Source organism: Saccoglossus kowalevskii, chromosome 2, assembly GCF_978046115.1.
Source record: "Saccoglossus kowalevskii chromosome 2, keSacKowa6.1, whole genome shotgun sequence".
NCBI classification, from domain to species: Eukaryota; Metazoa; Hemichordata; class Enteropneusta; family Harrimaniidae; genus Saccoglossus; species Saccoglossus kowalevskii.
Genome location: NC_140642.1, coordinates 17,838,856 through 17,854,136, shown reverse-complemented (window position 1 = coordinate 17,854,136; position 15,281 = coordinate 17,838,856). Strand labels below are relative to the sequence as shown.

General features: G+C 38.4%; 3 protein-coding genes across 3 annotated transcripts; 2 read left to right on the top strand and 1 right to left on the bottom strand.

Moving 5' to 3' along the window:
- The first annotated feature begins 357 nt into the window (after positions 1-357).
- Positions 358-2,804, top strand: LOC100368215 (uncharacterized). The gene is made up of 3 exons (XM_006812312.3): positions 358-556; positions 1,136-2,007; positions 2,240-2,804. Exons 2-3 carry the CDS (start codon positions 1,140-1,142, stop codon positions 2,404-2,406), a joined length of 1,035 nt encoding a protein of 344 aa, XP_006812375.3. The 5' UTR covers positions 358-556; positions 1,136-1,139; the 3' UTR covers positions 2,407-2,804.
- A 1,005-nt stretch (positions 2,805-3,809) lies between these two features.
- Positions 3,810-6,412, bottom strand: LOC102803592 (uncharacterized). Its single transcript, XM_006812324.2, has 3 exons — positions 6,320-6,412; positions 5,942-6,131; positions 3,810-5,770 (listed from the first exon to the last, which is right to left on the bottom strand). The coding sequence occupies exons 1-3, from the start codon at positions 6,402-6,404 to the stop codon at positions 5,482-5,484; spliced, it is 564 nt and encodes a 187-aa protein (XP_006812387.1). The 5' UTR covers positions 6,405-6,412; the 3' UTR covers positions 3,810-5,481.
- A 4,609-nt stretch (positions 6,413-11,021) lies between these two features.
- Positions 11,022-14,400, top strand: LOC144361488 (carboxypeptidase B-like). Its single transcript, XM_078013452.2, has 10 exons — positions 11,022-11,035; positions 11,438-11,519; positions 11,780-12,007; positions 12,089-12,190; positions 12,402-12,503; positions 12,701-12,811; positions 13,395-13,485; positions 13,722-13,921; positions 14,016-14,097; positions 14,222-14,400. Exons 1-10 carry the CDS (start codon positions 11,022-11,024, stop codon positions 14,398-14,400), a joined length of 1,191 nt encoding a protein of 396 aa, XP_077869578.2.
- The last annotated feature ends 881 nt before the right edge of the window (positions 14,401-15,281 follow it).

Below are 15,281 nucleotides of genomic sequence, written 5' to 3'. Positions count from 1 at the left end.
CATCTAACCCCCTACGGTAGTGACGTCTCCATGTCAGTGAACGGGTCCTGTGTTGAATACCATTGTGTGCACTATGATACGACAAAGGGGGTAACGGAAGTCCGCCAAGTGGTTATCAATTTCGTCAGGTTTAAAAATAGTTCACCCGTGGTTCAGCCAAGCCCTGAAAATAAAACTCCGTTTTACAGAGTACATTGCTTCACACTGAGTTGACGTCACTGTTATATGCCAATACACTTAGAATAACCAATCACAGACCAATCGTACATCGCCAAACACAGCAGCACTGTTGATATTCCAATTCATACCGTGTGAGGGCGCTGTCAGGGTCAATTAAACAAATATCGGTCTATCAATAGAATCGACAGGTCTGGACATGTCGTGGATTTCCGCGTCTTTGGGGCGTCGGGATTTAAATACATGTATGATGACATCCTTTCAACTTATTCCAGCTCTACTCACGAACGTCAACGGTGCTGAAGACGCTGCTGATTCATTTGGCTCCGGTGTTTAGTATTCATGCCCAGATTTTAAGCTCGGGCCGAGGTATTATTCGGTAAGTACACTACTATATGTCATCAGTCAGGATGGTATCGCAGAGATTGCTTGTGTGCGATACCTCTCTGTGCCGAGTTATTGCTAAAATCCGAGAACCGTCGTAACAGAATAAACACGTGCTCTGAAACTGAATGAACACGAGTCATCATGACCACGGTTCGTGACGACAAATTAATCACATTTACGGTGGACATCGTGTCGAACCACACATATTCGACGGTCGTTTATGCGACACACAGTTCACAGTAATTCATGTTCGTACGGCATCGGCGACAAAAACAATATATTGACATCTTATTTCGAATGAAGCCATATAAATAACTGAAGCTAGTTATAATCACCGAATTCCCAATATTTAGTCATTGATATTCTAGTTTATATGGTTGCAGACAGAACGACTGCAAACTATAGACATATTCTAATTTTACATTGATCTAATTGTTACGGGGACTTTCACTGTCGGTCAAACAGGTTTTGGCTATTAAACGACACACTAATAACGGATAAAGTAATATGTTTGTGCGCATGCGCCTGTTGTATATTTTCGTAATGGGCTTGTGTTTATTTTGTAATTCAGAACCATGATGGCAAGGACACCTGCAGATTCGTCGGCGGCAAGACCACCTTTCTTCAGTCCCGATGGATTGCGCTGTCACTATGCCGAGCTTGGAGCGGTATCATTGTCTCCGGATGTAACCAAAGAAACCGACATCGAGCATTTGCAAGCCCAGGGCAATAAATTGTGTGACCTACCGGCGGAACTGTGCAAATTAGATCAATTGATAGAGCTCGAAATACAACAAAATAATTTCAAAACGCTCCCCAATGTAGTCTGTGAGTTGCCATCCCTGAGTCTCCTCAGAGCATCGAAGAATTTCCTACAGTCACTGCCACCTGGACTTAAAAAACTTATGAAACTCAAAGCTATAGAACTGGACGATAACGCTTTCACAGAGTTCCCGACTGTTCTAACTGAAATAAAGAGCTTGAAAATTCTCATTCTCGATTCAAACTTCCTTATATCGCTGCCTGTCGAAATCGGTATGATGGATAAACAACTGACGCATCTCAGTTTAGGTAAGAACCAACTGAGGGCGCTACCCGATGATGTATGCAACCTCAAACATTTGACACACCTCAACGTAAGTTACAACATGTTGGAAACACTGCCGAACAATTTTGGAAATCTGAAGAAACTACGCGAATTGTATCTACATTCGAACCGCATTACAGTCTTGCCAACCAGTATTCTGCATCTTACCAATCTGGTTACGATGACACTGCAGAATAATTTCCTCTCCCAGTTGCCGCCGGGTTTCAGTTCATGTCTGAAAAAGATCACGTACCTCTCTGTTGACCAGATACCAGAAGCGCACACACCAGTCTCTGCATGTGACGTCAGAATTCAAGGAGTAAGGCATTGCGAAGGAGGAGCAAGCAAGGAGAGAGGTAAACATTTAAAGAAGTTTGTTTAACACACGATTTTTTTTACTTTTGCAGTCGCATGAAGATGTTTCTTATTTCTACGTAGACATTTGATTATGATGTAATGTGTGCAACATACTAGTGAGCAAGTTCTAAAATCTCATGCGCTCATATTAGACGTATCGACGGAGACTTGCATGTTAAGTTGTACTCACAAAACACAAATACAATAATATCTCATTTTGTTCATTCTTAGTTTTTCGGATTCGCCCTGATGCCTCGGATGTCACGCAATCAACAGGACCAACAAGTGGCCTCAGAAAACGACGTGCCCCGAACGAGAAGGAACCGACAGACAAAGTTACGAAGAAGGGAACACGCACAAGGAGGAGTAACAGAAATTTGAATAAGAAACCAAAGTAACAGCAAGACGTTTAGCACGTTATGCACTAGAGAATACAGTGTATTTCAGCATAACAGTTATCCTAGGTTTCCAGTGTATTTATTCATACAATCGTTCTCCATTTCATATATATGGTTGTTTACTTTACTACGCGTTTTGTTCAGTTATCTTTCGTAGTCACGATGTTAAAGCGGGAGGGTCGTCACCTGCTCGCGCGCAGAAATTGAGTCCCAAGCGACGATAACAACGCATGCTAAGAACGTAGGGGCTCATGGGTACTAGAGATTTGTCCGTAACAGTCGCACGTTATATGGCTGTCTGTCGTATGCGTAGGTGACGACCCACCCGCTTCAGAACGAAAATCAAAGTAGAACCTGCTGAAAGAATGAAATAAAACATGTTTGTGGCGCTCTCCTTATTTTGTTTGTCTTTGTCTTTTTTAGTTTTCTTAGTGCTCAAAATAATGTATACTTTACTCGATATGTCATGTTGGGTTATGTGGGTTACCGGTACATGACTAAACTACATCGTCCGCTCACACGGTTTCTTCTCCGTTCGTCTCTCTCTCCACAACCCCGTGCGATATTTGGAGGCAGTAAGCTGGGTGTTGATACATACCCAGACGCGGTTTTGTGGCTACGTAAAAATTATGTTTCATTTTACTGTTTTGGCATGACATTTCATTTGAAAAAAAAAACTGCCAGCAAATATATATTAAAACGGCAATAGCTGTGAATTTGAACATTTTTACAACTGCATGGGCAAACTGACCCGACACGAGACTAATGTTACATGAAATGGTTTGTGAAACCTAAGGATCAAGTTATTGCCGTTTCGTTGAACGCCGGTTGAGCCGGTGAAAATTCGAGAAAACAACACAAACTCAACTTTGAAGTAATCCTGAACAACCAAATTTATATATGTTACACAAGTAGGGCTAATCTTGTTACACTGTTCAGAAGAGTCTCAACAACCATCCCAAAGTACCGTTTTCTACGAGTTTTTGGTCTTTGTTTTCACCGCGATGGTTGCCAGGCGGTGAAAATGCCCGGATGTCCGCTCGAGGATATGATATGCTTTCAGTGTTCACATTTCGTTGAAAAAATGACACCAATGACGCAAGAAATAAAAATCGGAGAAAAATATAAATAACAAGAAGTAGTAATACCGTAATCAACCTATAAATATGTGAAAATGGTATTGGGATACATGTAGTACAAATATTCACACAGAGTATAAACATACATGTGAACAGAACTGACCTGTGATCTGGGTGCATGAAGTGGCGGTGAACACCAACTCAGTAAACAGGGAGCGAGTATTGACCCCGCAAAATATGCATAACAATCACAAAGTGGCTGATTGAAATCGAGTTGTTTGTCCAGGTGGGAGTAAGAAGTTGGATGACACTGAATGCAAAAAATAACATTATAAATGTATTTTACTTTCATTTTTTTCATTCAATAAAGATATCGAATGTGTAATAAAATAAAAGCACTATAACACCCACCATCTGAGAGATTGACTCGCCTCTAACCAATATACAGTTGGAGTACAAATAGCTTGACGTTCAAGTACTACTGTTTTTCGTCGGAAAAAACCAGAGATGTCTAACACAAATATTGTTGTTTTACTGTATTCAAAAGTTCATTTAAAGTCCACGTAATAAAACAAATGAATAAAAAAAAGTGTCGGCTTGTTCTGCTATGAATAGGTTGTCGGTTTGTGAATTGAGACTTGTATTTAGGCAACTTGTGGTATTTGCAGTTGGTTTAGTCTTTTCTACGAAACGTAACCCTAACCTTAAATTTTGAACGACTTCAAACATCGCCACGTTACAGAAATAAATTTGTCGAGCATATTTAGTTTCCACCTCTTTTCCGCCTACTTTGCAGCTCGATTCATTTGTGCTGACATGACGTGACAGCCATTTTGGAATTTTTGAACACTGATGGCGTTATTTATTTCGTGTTTCACAGTGTGAAATTTTCTCAGATATTATTAAGCCAATGAAAAAAAAAATGCGAGTTAGGGTTACGGTTAGGGTTTCGCTTCGTTTCGCGGAAAAGACTAAGCCTTTGCAGTTAACATTCTTTGCGAGTGTGTACTTCCATCCGCAATACTTGGCAAGGTCGGCATAATGTCCCCATCGGCAATTCATTCTCTCAGACTAATTTCCAACACCTGTTTACACTGACCACTCAGAAGCCAAGACTATGCCTACTTTATGACTTCACTTCACAAAATAACCCAACTCAATCAGCAACACACTGAAATTTCCAGGCCAGTTGCTCTAATGTTTGCAGCGGCGAATTATGGTCAGTAACATCATTAATGCAAGAAATCACCAGCTGTAACGCGGTCGCCGATTGGTTACTCATGCTGTCAATCGCTTGACCGGTGTATACATAGCAAATGAGACTGACAAGACTAATGTTACTAAAATGTTTATATTAACAGCGCTGATATTTACAAAACAAATGGAGATTTCGGTTAATAACCTTAATATTACACGCGAATATTACACGTGTTGATTACACTAATTATAAACAAGTGACATTTGGCCCATGTTATGCACATACATTTGGCTCATAGTTATTTAAAGAGGGAATGTGGATTTGTTTGACAGTGCATCTTCATATCATTTAATAAAATCATTTAAAGGGCGGTGGTCGTTGATTTCTCCTCAAATCAAATCGCGCTCTTCTAATGAAAATCGCAAGTATAACATGGGCGCGACTTGCGCTAATTACCGCTGGTGACTACTTCGATACCTTCCAATCTCCTAAAAAAATAGCTAATTAAAGCTTGGTAATGTCTCAATTTTTACTCTTTGATCTGCGCAACAGTCAAAGTCGCCGTCTTTGTTTTATATAAGACCCATATATCACGCACATGCGTGGCGCAACGACCACCGCCCTTTAAGCATGTTCAGAACATTTTCAAAGTTATCCACATACAACTGATTATCATGCTAGGATATCCTGCTCCGTCATCAACTGACATACTAGTATGCCATATACTGTGACGTAAGCAATAGGCCGAACCATACTAAAACACCCCTTAAAACACGAATCATCTCCTTGTTTTATCGGTTAGTAAATATAATAAAGTCCTTGCTTGATCAGCACGTTTGCAGGCAAGTTTCTGAACTGATTCGGAGGGTTATTATTCGCAATTCCCCGACTCCAGTGTTGATGTGGATCGTACTCTTCTTCCGGAACGGTTGGTTTTCTAGCAACTGGTTGGTGTGGTAAGTGTGTCCGATTCGTCTCGTCTAGTAAATATGATGAGTCGGTTTGAATTGCCTTGCTTACCGTCAACGGTTTTCTTATCACCGGTACATTGCGTGGTCTAATGCTCCCGAGTACCTTCATCTTTGACCTGAGGACGTAATCAGTAATACGACTTTATCACGTGTCTCATGACGTAAACAATATTGTGGGTGCGCAAACAGCAAATGTACATGACTTGGTGAATGAAAATGTTGTTCATTTCCTGAAAACGACATTGAACTGTTTGTTTTTTGAATAATTAACGAAATAATGAACATACCTGTAGTGGCACACAACAATAACTATAGCAACGAAACATATCAAAGCAATAACATAGCCAACACCAATCGCTATCATAATGACGATGTCGTCTGAATACACCAAACCACCATCGATGCCGTCCACCGCCCCTGTGACTTCAACGGGCACCGAAGTAGAGTTGCCTCCATTATCTGCTATTAGAGTAGAATCTGTGGAGAAGTTTTGTGCGTTGTTTTTATAAATATCTGTTTGTCAGAATGAGTGATGAACCAAACTGCATTGTGTTGAAACCGCCATTTTGTTGCGGAATAACATTACTGAATGTATATGCCTAGAATAACGGTTTATAGAAAAATGAACTTCACGTATCTAAACATTGAATTGAATGTTAGTATACCTGGACTGACATCGGTCTCTGTGCCATTAATCGAGGTTTGGTTCAAACCAACGGTTGTCCCTGCGTTCACACTCACTGTCGTCATTTCACCGTGACTTATTTAACTCTGATATTTCAAACAGTTTTGATTTTCTCCCAACTATTTCCTTATCCTGAAGCTGAGATTTATTTTTGTATTGATGACATAAAACCTCTCCTGCAGCAAGTTTTGTTTTCGAGTGGAAACTATTGGAAAGCATTTGTTCGGAACGAGGCTCATTAGGTGCGGAGTATACAATTTCATTGTCCAGTCATTGGTTACACAATGTCCACCCAAATCACCCTGGGTTACGCGGGATGGGGGATATTTTAATCTGCTCCACACAATATTGTTGGCATGGAAATATACAAAACAGTTTGCTAATACTAGTATTAAAGTACTAGTATACATTTGTAATAGTAAAAAAAGCTAACGGATGTGTTCTGGTATGAACTGTGGGTTCGTGCAATGTTTTCTATGTGAGTTGGCATTAGTGCCAAATATGAGTCAGATGTGTTTCTGTGTACTGTATATAAGCTTTTTATAAGCAGAATCACGTGCCTTCGTGACGTTACCATGCACGACGCCTAATGTGAATGGTTAGGCTTTTATATCTTGCTAAATAAGGAAGGCTAGGCATTCGTGGCATCACCCCCGACGTGGCGTGCCTTAGAAAGTGTGAGTATGGTCTAGACACGTAAAATACATTGGAATGTTAATTCTAGGTGTCAAAGAAAAAATAAAGGAAAAAGTAATAAACGGGAAAACCCGTACTGATATAGACAATTGAATGCAATTGTCCTGACAGACGTGGATGACGTACAAGATATATCACACACGCATACCCTAAAATGCGCTAATTACGTAGTTGTGCATTGTAAACCAGAAATTCAACACGGGAATGCATGTATTAGAGATATGACACCGTACTATGTTGTGCGCGTCGCAATAATTAACAATGATTTACAAATTTTCCTTATTGCTCGTTTGTTGATTTATTTTAAATAAATAAATTTGTTCAACTTTCCGGTGATTCTTGGACGTATAGGTGAACCAATATCGGATGTTCATTTTATGTTTATAATGATTCCTACCCGACCAATCTTCTCAAGACACTCGGTTAAACTAAAACAATATACATTTCCAAATAGTTATTAATATTGCTGTTTAAACAAATAATTGATAAATGAAACACAATTTGTATTATCAGAGCAACTGTTCTCGGAAGTTAGACAATTTTAGCTAGTCTGACTACAAATCTTCTCGTTTTGTTTTTGTTGTGAAAAACGAATGAAATACGAAAGGATGCAGTGTTTCCGAAAATGGAAAGTGATAGTTATATCGCTTTCGATTTTTTTTTTGAAAAAAACAAAACAAAATAAAACAAACAATAACAATTGTAAACAGCGTCGTGTACGCATATTTTCCGATTACGGTTTCTGCTAATTTCGTATGATTTGTTATGTGAAGACAAAAATTAATTACGCGTCTAGTCCCAATTCCACTAATTTACGTCAAATTAATCATAATCATGATCTTGAAAATCGAATTTACCCATGGTATCTGCTGAACGAACACGATGCACGTTCCACTTACAATATAGAAGGTGCCCGCTAGCGAACCACCTTTTGTAGACTGAGCTCGCTTTTGACTGGTTATAATACATGTACTACATTTGAAGTATATACATATTGTAGTTCCAACCATGGAATGTACTGTTCCAACTAAGTTTTCAACAACAGCCTTTTTCTATTTTGGACACAAATACAACGTACCGTTTTGCGTTACCCGTAACAAATCTAAAGATAATACTGCTTTACAGCAAACTTTATCAAAAATCTGTGTAATAAAAAATGTAGATATTGGCTCCGTGTGAATAACCAGTTTCATTCACCACCACGTGACCACATTCTTGTCATCCAGCGTGATGATCTGGACATGAGGTATAATAAACATGAACATTGAACGAGCATAGGAACGTACCTCTATTATTATATTTTGAAAATGACCAATGAGCCCCACCCCATAGGACAAGGATATGCGACACGATGTTGTTGATGATACTTCTGTCTGGCTTGCTTTAAAGCGGGAGTCCCAAGCGACGATAACAACTCACGCTAAAAGCGCAAAGGCTCATGGGTAGACGCTATGGTCATCTGACGCATGCGCAGGTGACGACTCCCCCGCTTTAACGAAATATTATACACTAGGAATTTCATGCTGTTTTTGCATATGTATTTTACATCCTAGTAAATGAGATTTTTCTAACAAAAACACACAAATAAATGTTGCGAGTGATTGTTTCCCGATGATCAATGGTTTTACATGATATAATATATTAATATTATTTTTATTTTAAAATTTATGTTAAAAATTACAAAAAATTACAGGAAATACTTAGATTGTTGGCAGTGGGACCTTTTACAGATAAGGGAGCCAAGTGACCATTATATCATATTATGTATGAAATCCACCATTTTTAATCTGCGGCAAAACAAAAACAAGTTCTCATGTTATCGATGTACAACCTGAATACTTGAATATCAACACTTAGTTGATTGAATTTCGAAGAAAAATGGCTGGTAGACATGGCTCACATGTTCGCAGAAACCAAAAAACGCAAATACTCAAAAAATGACATTTTTCGACTTGAAAAAATACACCTGAAAATGTACACTGCACATCGTTTCTAACGATTTCGCGCCATCAGCGGTGAATGTGTAAGTGGTCTGACCTGTTCTCCATGCAGATGCATCGTGTGACTCGGGCATGTGACCTAGTTCAACAGAAAGGGGTTTTAAAATTTGAAAATTCAGCATTTAGTACGTCATATTTATACATATTAGTTGCTTAAATGTTATTCATTTCTGAATACTACAATCTATCGCCTTCAATAAAAAGATTGCAAGATTGTAGATACTTGTTAAAATGAATAAAACAACAAGATGTCAAGTCACAGATAGTGGCTTCTCAAAGTTAGTTTCACCAAAAAATGTTAGATACAGCCACAAAATAACCTAATACTACTTTTCGCATTATTAAACCAGTACAGAACCATCGGGTCAGACTTTTCTGCACATGTATTAGGCCGGTGTGTCGTGATACACATCCTGTACATGAACAAGATGGTGTGGGAAGTAACACGTGGCCATTCACTGATTGTCACGTGGATATCAAGCTATTTGTGACGTGACAAAATACGTATCACTTATAAATAATATCCCTGTAAATTGTACCACATGGCATGTTTTTCTTATCTAGTTTCCTGTCAATGTATGCCAGACAATTTAAGGACAGGCTTTTAACCCGATGTTCATTTTAGTAGGTCACCTGGGCATCAGTAGTGTGCTATAGCCCGGTATTGAATACTATTGACCTTGGTCGCTGTAAACTTGTGAGGGAACATTTATCAAGAAACAAAATTACAGAAATATCATTGGGGGAAAAAGTGAACCTCTAAACTAAGTGAAAAGAGTAGTTCTATCTCCCTTCACAAGATTTTCTAATGGTTCCTTGTCGATATTTATGGGGGCGCTCATCTGGAATCCTCGTCGAATATAAAATAAACACAACGTGTTTTTCTATTTTCTTGCAAAGCGGTGACAAAATCACACACTCCCCGGCCAAACGATCGATTGAGATAACTTTAAGCAATATGCGGACAAAATTCAACTGCATTCGGTGTGTTTGATTGAATAGACCTCTTGCATAAGAACACCAATCATGCAGTCCACATAACATAGTAACCAGGGTATGTGAAAACTGAAGAATACATCTAAGTTATTCAGAGATGGATTTACGGTCGAGAGATGATTTCGGTTTAAAGTTTCCGACAAAGTGTTCTAGGTCCTGTTAAGTAAGTTTTACATCGACTTCGCGAAACAGCACACTTCTCCAAATGTTCGTCGATTGTCGGCCTTCGGCCTCCAGCAGATAGACAGCCCGAGCTACTGTAGGAATATCCACAGTTTCATGCCTCTGTTTTCTAAGGTCTATGTGTTGGCTGATTTGCCACTTACGCCTGGCCACATGTATGAATACATTATTTAATAATAATCCGATATTAGTAGCATTTTCTGTATTACCTCTACTTTTTATTTGACCTTTACCTGACCTAAATTATTTGCTTCATCTAGTGAAATGGGCATTGAGAGATTTGACCTTGATATGACATTGACCTGACCTGAAATATTGCTCCATTACGACATATTTGAAACTTTTGTTGCAATACAATTTTCTGCGAATATGAATGAATTGGAACTGGAAAATTAAGACAATCCCAACAATAACAATACGATCTAAGCACGGTCTCCTAACACCAGTAGGAGTAATACCATTACTACTCCTGTTTCCATAATATCAGCCATGATATGTATATGTTTGACTACTGATACCAATATATAAAAACACTATAATACAGGATAGAGCAAAACAAATTGAAATTAAATAATACAAATGTGCGTGTCTTCGAAAATTCGATTAATTTATTTATTTCAAACGTGTACGACCATAGCAACTATTGTCTCAACCATTTTGATTATTCAGTCAGTTGAAGTTTCTCTCACTTGTTCTTGAACGTTTATACTTATTACCAACTAGTTTATCAAGATGGCGGATGAAATCGATAAAATATAGTAAAGAAGGCATTGACATAACGATGACAAACCTGATATCGAACGAAACATGACACCTGTAAAGTAAGATACGACAACTTATCAACAACTCTACATTTCGAACTTGACATTGTGCGATTGTTTTACATACTCTGCTGTGATTGGTTGAGAGAAGAAAACAATATATGAGAGACGATTATGAAGGACAACCAGTTAACTATCCGCAGTCGATGTTGTAACCATGGGTTGGATAGTCGTCGTGTTGCTTTGTTGTGCTGCAAATGCAGTGGCATATACGAGATATGATGGGTAGGGATCCTACATCCAATCACAGTAAATGTATTCCATTATTAATGAAATCTATCGGGTGAATAATCATCAAAACAAATTGAAGCACGTACGCAGTTCTATGATTTTTGTTTTTACGAATCGACGATATATATAAACCTAATTTTTATTTTTCCCAATATAACCCTTGACCTACAGATTCCAAGTCATTCGGGTGATTCCTAGGTATGAAGATGAACTTGAAACGCTTAGGCAGATAGAAAGGGGACATGCAGATGAGGTGAGATCACACGCACGACAACATTCATGATGATAGAATCCAATTATGTAGAGAGTGGAACCCACATACTGCCACACTGTAACATTAGCTTGTATAAACCTACGTGAGACGTAACGTATGTGCTAGTGCTAAACAATGGGGAGATAGTGAGTCTGTTCAGCAGTACAGAGTGTAACTGTATACCAACATAGACTTATCAGTAACCACACGTTAGTAGTATGTCTGTACTACTACACGTTATACGTTTTCGTTTGTTATAGATCAGTTTTTGGAAAGAACCGACAATGACTGACAGATTTGTCGACATCATGGTGACACCTGACTTTGTCGATGGTCTTTGCAGCATGCTGCAAACGGCGGAGATGAAGTATTTTACAAACATTTACAATGTACAAGAAGTGATCGACAGAGAGCGAGAGTTGATGAGATCTAGGCCACGTGAAAATGAAGATGAGTTCGATTACGGAACATATCACCGATATGACGAGGTGTGTACCGTGACTCATTGTCAAGTCGAATTATTGTACACTTGCCCATCACCATATTTGATTACTGTACGTCTTTCTTAGATTAATAAATGGGTAGACGACTTCGTTGCCGCAAATCCCAAGATATCATCTGTTTTCACTATTGGTAATACCTATGAAGGACGGGAATTACGTGGTGTCAAGGTATCATGCATTTTATAAAATAAACAAAAATGAGAACACCGAAATCTCAAAAGAGCTTGTGTTCTTCAAACCGATAACTGATAATTTGATTGATGAAAATCTATTTAAGTTGTGAACAAAACAACTGGAAATTATTCCTTTGATGTTTGTGTAGTCAATTTTTACTTAACTTAAATCATCAATAATATACGTTGTTTGTTTAATACAATAGATAGGACGTCCTGGAGAAAACAAACCAGCTATATGGATGGAAGGAGGAATTCACGCACGTGAATGGATTTCTCCTGCCACAATGCTATACATGACACAACTGGTAAATCTTTTAAAGAATGAAGTATTTATTTATTTGTTTGTTTGTTTGTTTTTACGTATGTGCGCATGGAATAACTAATTATCGGCAATGCAAGATGACAAATAAACCACAAATATAAGATCTTTTAAGATCCCATATTAGCAAGTAAAGTCTATTATTTTTATACATTATCACTATTGTTTGCATTTTATTTACAGTTTACCGACGGATATGGGGATGATCAAACAACAACAAAGTTAGTAGACGAGTTAGATTGGTACATGCTGCCATTGCTGAATGCTGATGGTTATGAATTTACTCATACAGACGTGAATATTTTCTCTTTAGAAAAGTATCAACACGCGTTAATATAGTTCATCGATTAATGAGATGGGATTTTTATTTGACATTGCTTTTACGAACCTTAAAACATCAAGCCAGCCCCCGGGACTCCCACATGGGTACCATTTTCACGGTCGGACCAAAAAGCGCCATCAAAATCGATCGATCAATTTTCAACTGGCTACGGAGCACTACCACCCAAAATCAAAATGCGTACCCCCGGGAGCCAGGCCTTGTCTTAAATTTAATTGTGAAGTTTAATATCGCATATTATGTTTGTTGAGCATCCATAAGGTAAATTATTCCCAACAATGTACCAAATAGGCATTGGACAGTTGGCTCCAAACAGAGTTTAATGAACACATCCTCGCAGTGAGTAGATGGACATGCGTAAGCCATATCTATAACGTCACAGACAATGACCTACACAAAAATCCAGATATTCATGGTCAGTATGACCTACTCAGTGAAGTTTCTCATCGGGGACAAGTACATGTTCACCAGCAGTGAGAAACATCTGGGTGGAACTGTATGCACAAATGCTACATCATATCATATCATCTTATGCAGGACCGTATGTGGCGAAAAACGAGGAGACCCAACGACGGTTACAATTGCATCGGAACAGATGCAAATAGAAATTTTGGATACATGTGGGGAGGTAAGTTCGCCAAGTTAACCTGGCAAAAGTTTGATTAAAAAAGAGATCATTTTGCATATGCATTTTGTCTCGAACTACTAACATCTCACGAAATAAACTTCATGGGGTAAAAGACTCATTGTTTAATGGGCATGTCATATTTACAGATTAGCGCTATAATTTCCCACCAATGCTATATATATATATTAACTGAAATTATATAATATGATAAGACCCACATCCTTTCAAACTTACAGGTGAAGGAGCCTCAGCGATGCCCTGTGCATATAACTACCGGGGCTCACATCCTCACTCTGAAGTTGAAGTTGAAGTAGTTACCAAGTTTATTATAAATGATCCAAATTTTAAAGGCTTTGTAGATTTTCATTCGTATGGTCAGATGTGGATGTCCCCATGGGGTTACACCTACGATAAAACGCCCGACTATGATTATCAGGTACAGATATAATCTTTTAGATAACAAATCGAATTTTAATTCCAACAAAACTAGTCATAACTATTACATGTATGATTGGGTGCGTCTTATTTAGAATGAAGTGAACAGACGCTGCGTAGAAGCTTTAGAAGCTGTACATGGAACCGATTATATATACGGACCGTCATCATCATTGTGTAAGTTGTTTGTTTTATATCACTCGACGTTCCTGGGATGTTGCTCCTATTTATCTTTGGTGAAGTGAATCTGTTAACGTAATATGTTTGGCAATCACTAACAAGATATACTAATTGTTCTCAGACCTAGCTGCTGGAGGTAGCGAAGACTGGACTTACGGCGCTGCCGGCATTGTTCTCAGTCATGCCGTGGAACTCCGAGACAAAGACGGGTTCATTCTTCCCGAGGAAGAGATCATACCGTGCGGTGAAGAGACCTTTGCAGGCATCAGAGAATTGGGTCTGGCTGTATTGGAAGGATAGACTCTCCCTATCACGAGATGTCCACAAGTAGATTTTCAAAATTTGTGAAAACACTAAATTATGTATGGAAAGCGGACTTTTAATGATGTTTTGGTTGTCTGTTGTTATTGAATGCTGGAGGTTGTGAGGATAATTATTATAATCTCATTTACTGAAATTTGTCACGGCTTTCACATTGTGAATTTACTTGACCCTGATACTATGGTGGTACTTGAACTATTATTGATAATAATACCCGGCATATCTGAAGAACTTATTTCGAGGTAATGACTGGCCTTAGTCTGGCCATATTCAACTCAATAATAAAGTCAAGTATTATAATCAGAGGTTATAAACAGCAAGCGGGTGTATTTGGCACGTATATTATGAAAAAAGAGAATAATTATGCTAATTTGATATCCGCCACCAAATACGTGTGAAATATGTGTAAACTTCTAATTCTAAATACCTAATAGTGTGATAATTCTGAAAATATGGTAAGACTGATTTTCACTATATTGGGTTATATAATGATTTTCATTTGGATTTTTGGTTTTAATTGTGTAAACTTGCATTCTAATTCATTTGAGGGGCTGGATTTACCCGCCATGCAGTGCGCGTTCTAGATTTCGTATTAAATTGTTAGGGCTGAAATGCATTTCATAGAGCATATGCAAAAATGGGTCAATCGCATGATGAAATCGGCAATTCTAACATATTTCAACGAACTAGCGGTAATACGAGGCAAACAATTTTTTTAGTTGTAAATCTTTACGAAACAGACGACAGGACCGGCGAATGACGGGAACGTACGCTTCGATGACGTCACATGTTCGAATGCAACGCTATGCTGCACGGAGAATTTTCTAATACAATTTGTGACAATAATAATTCGTACTTGC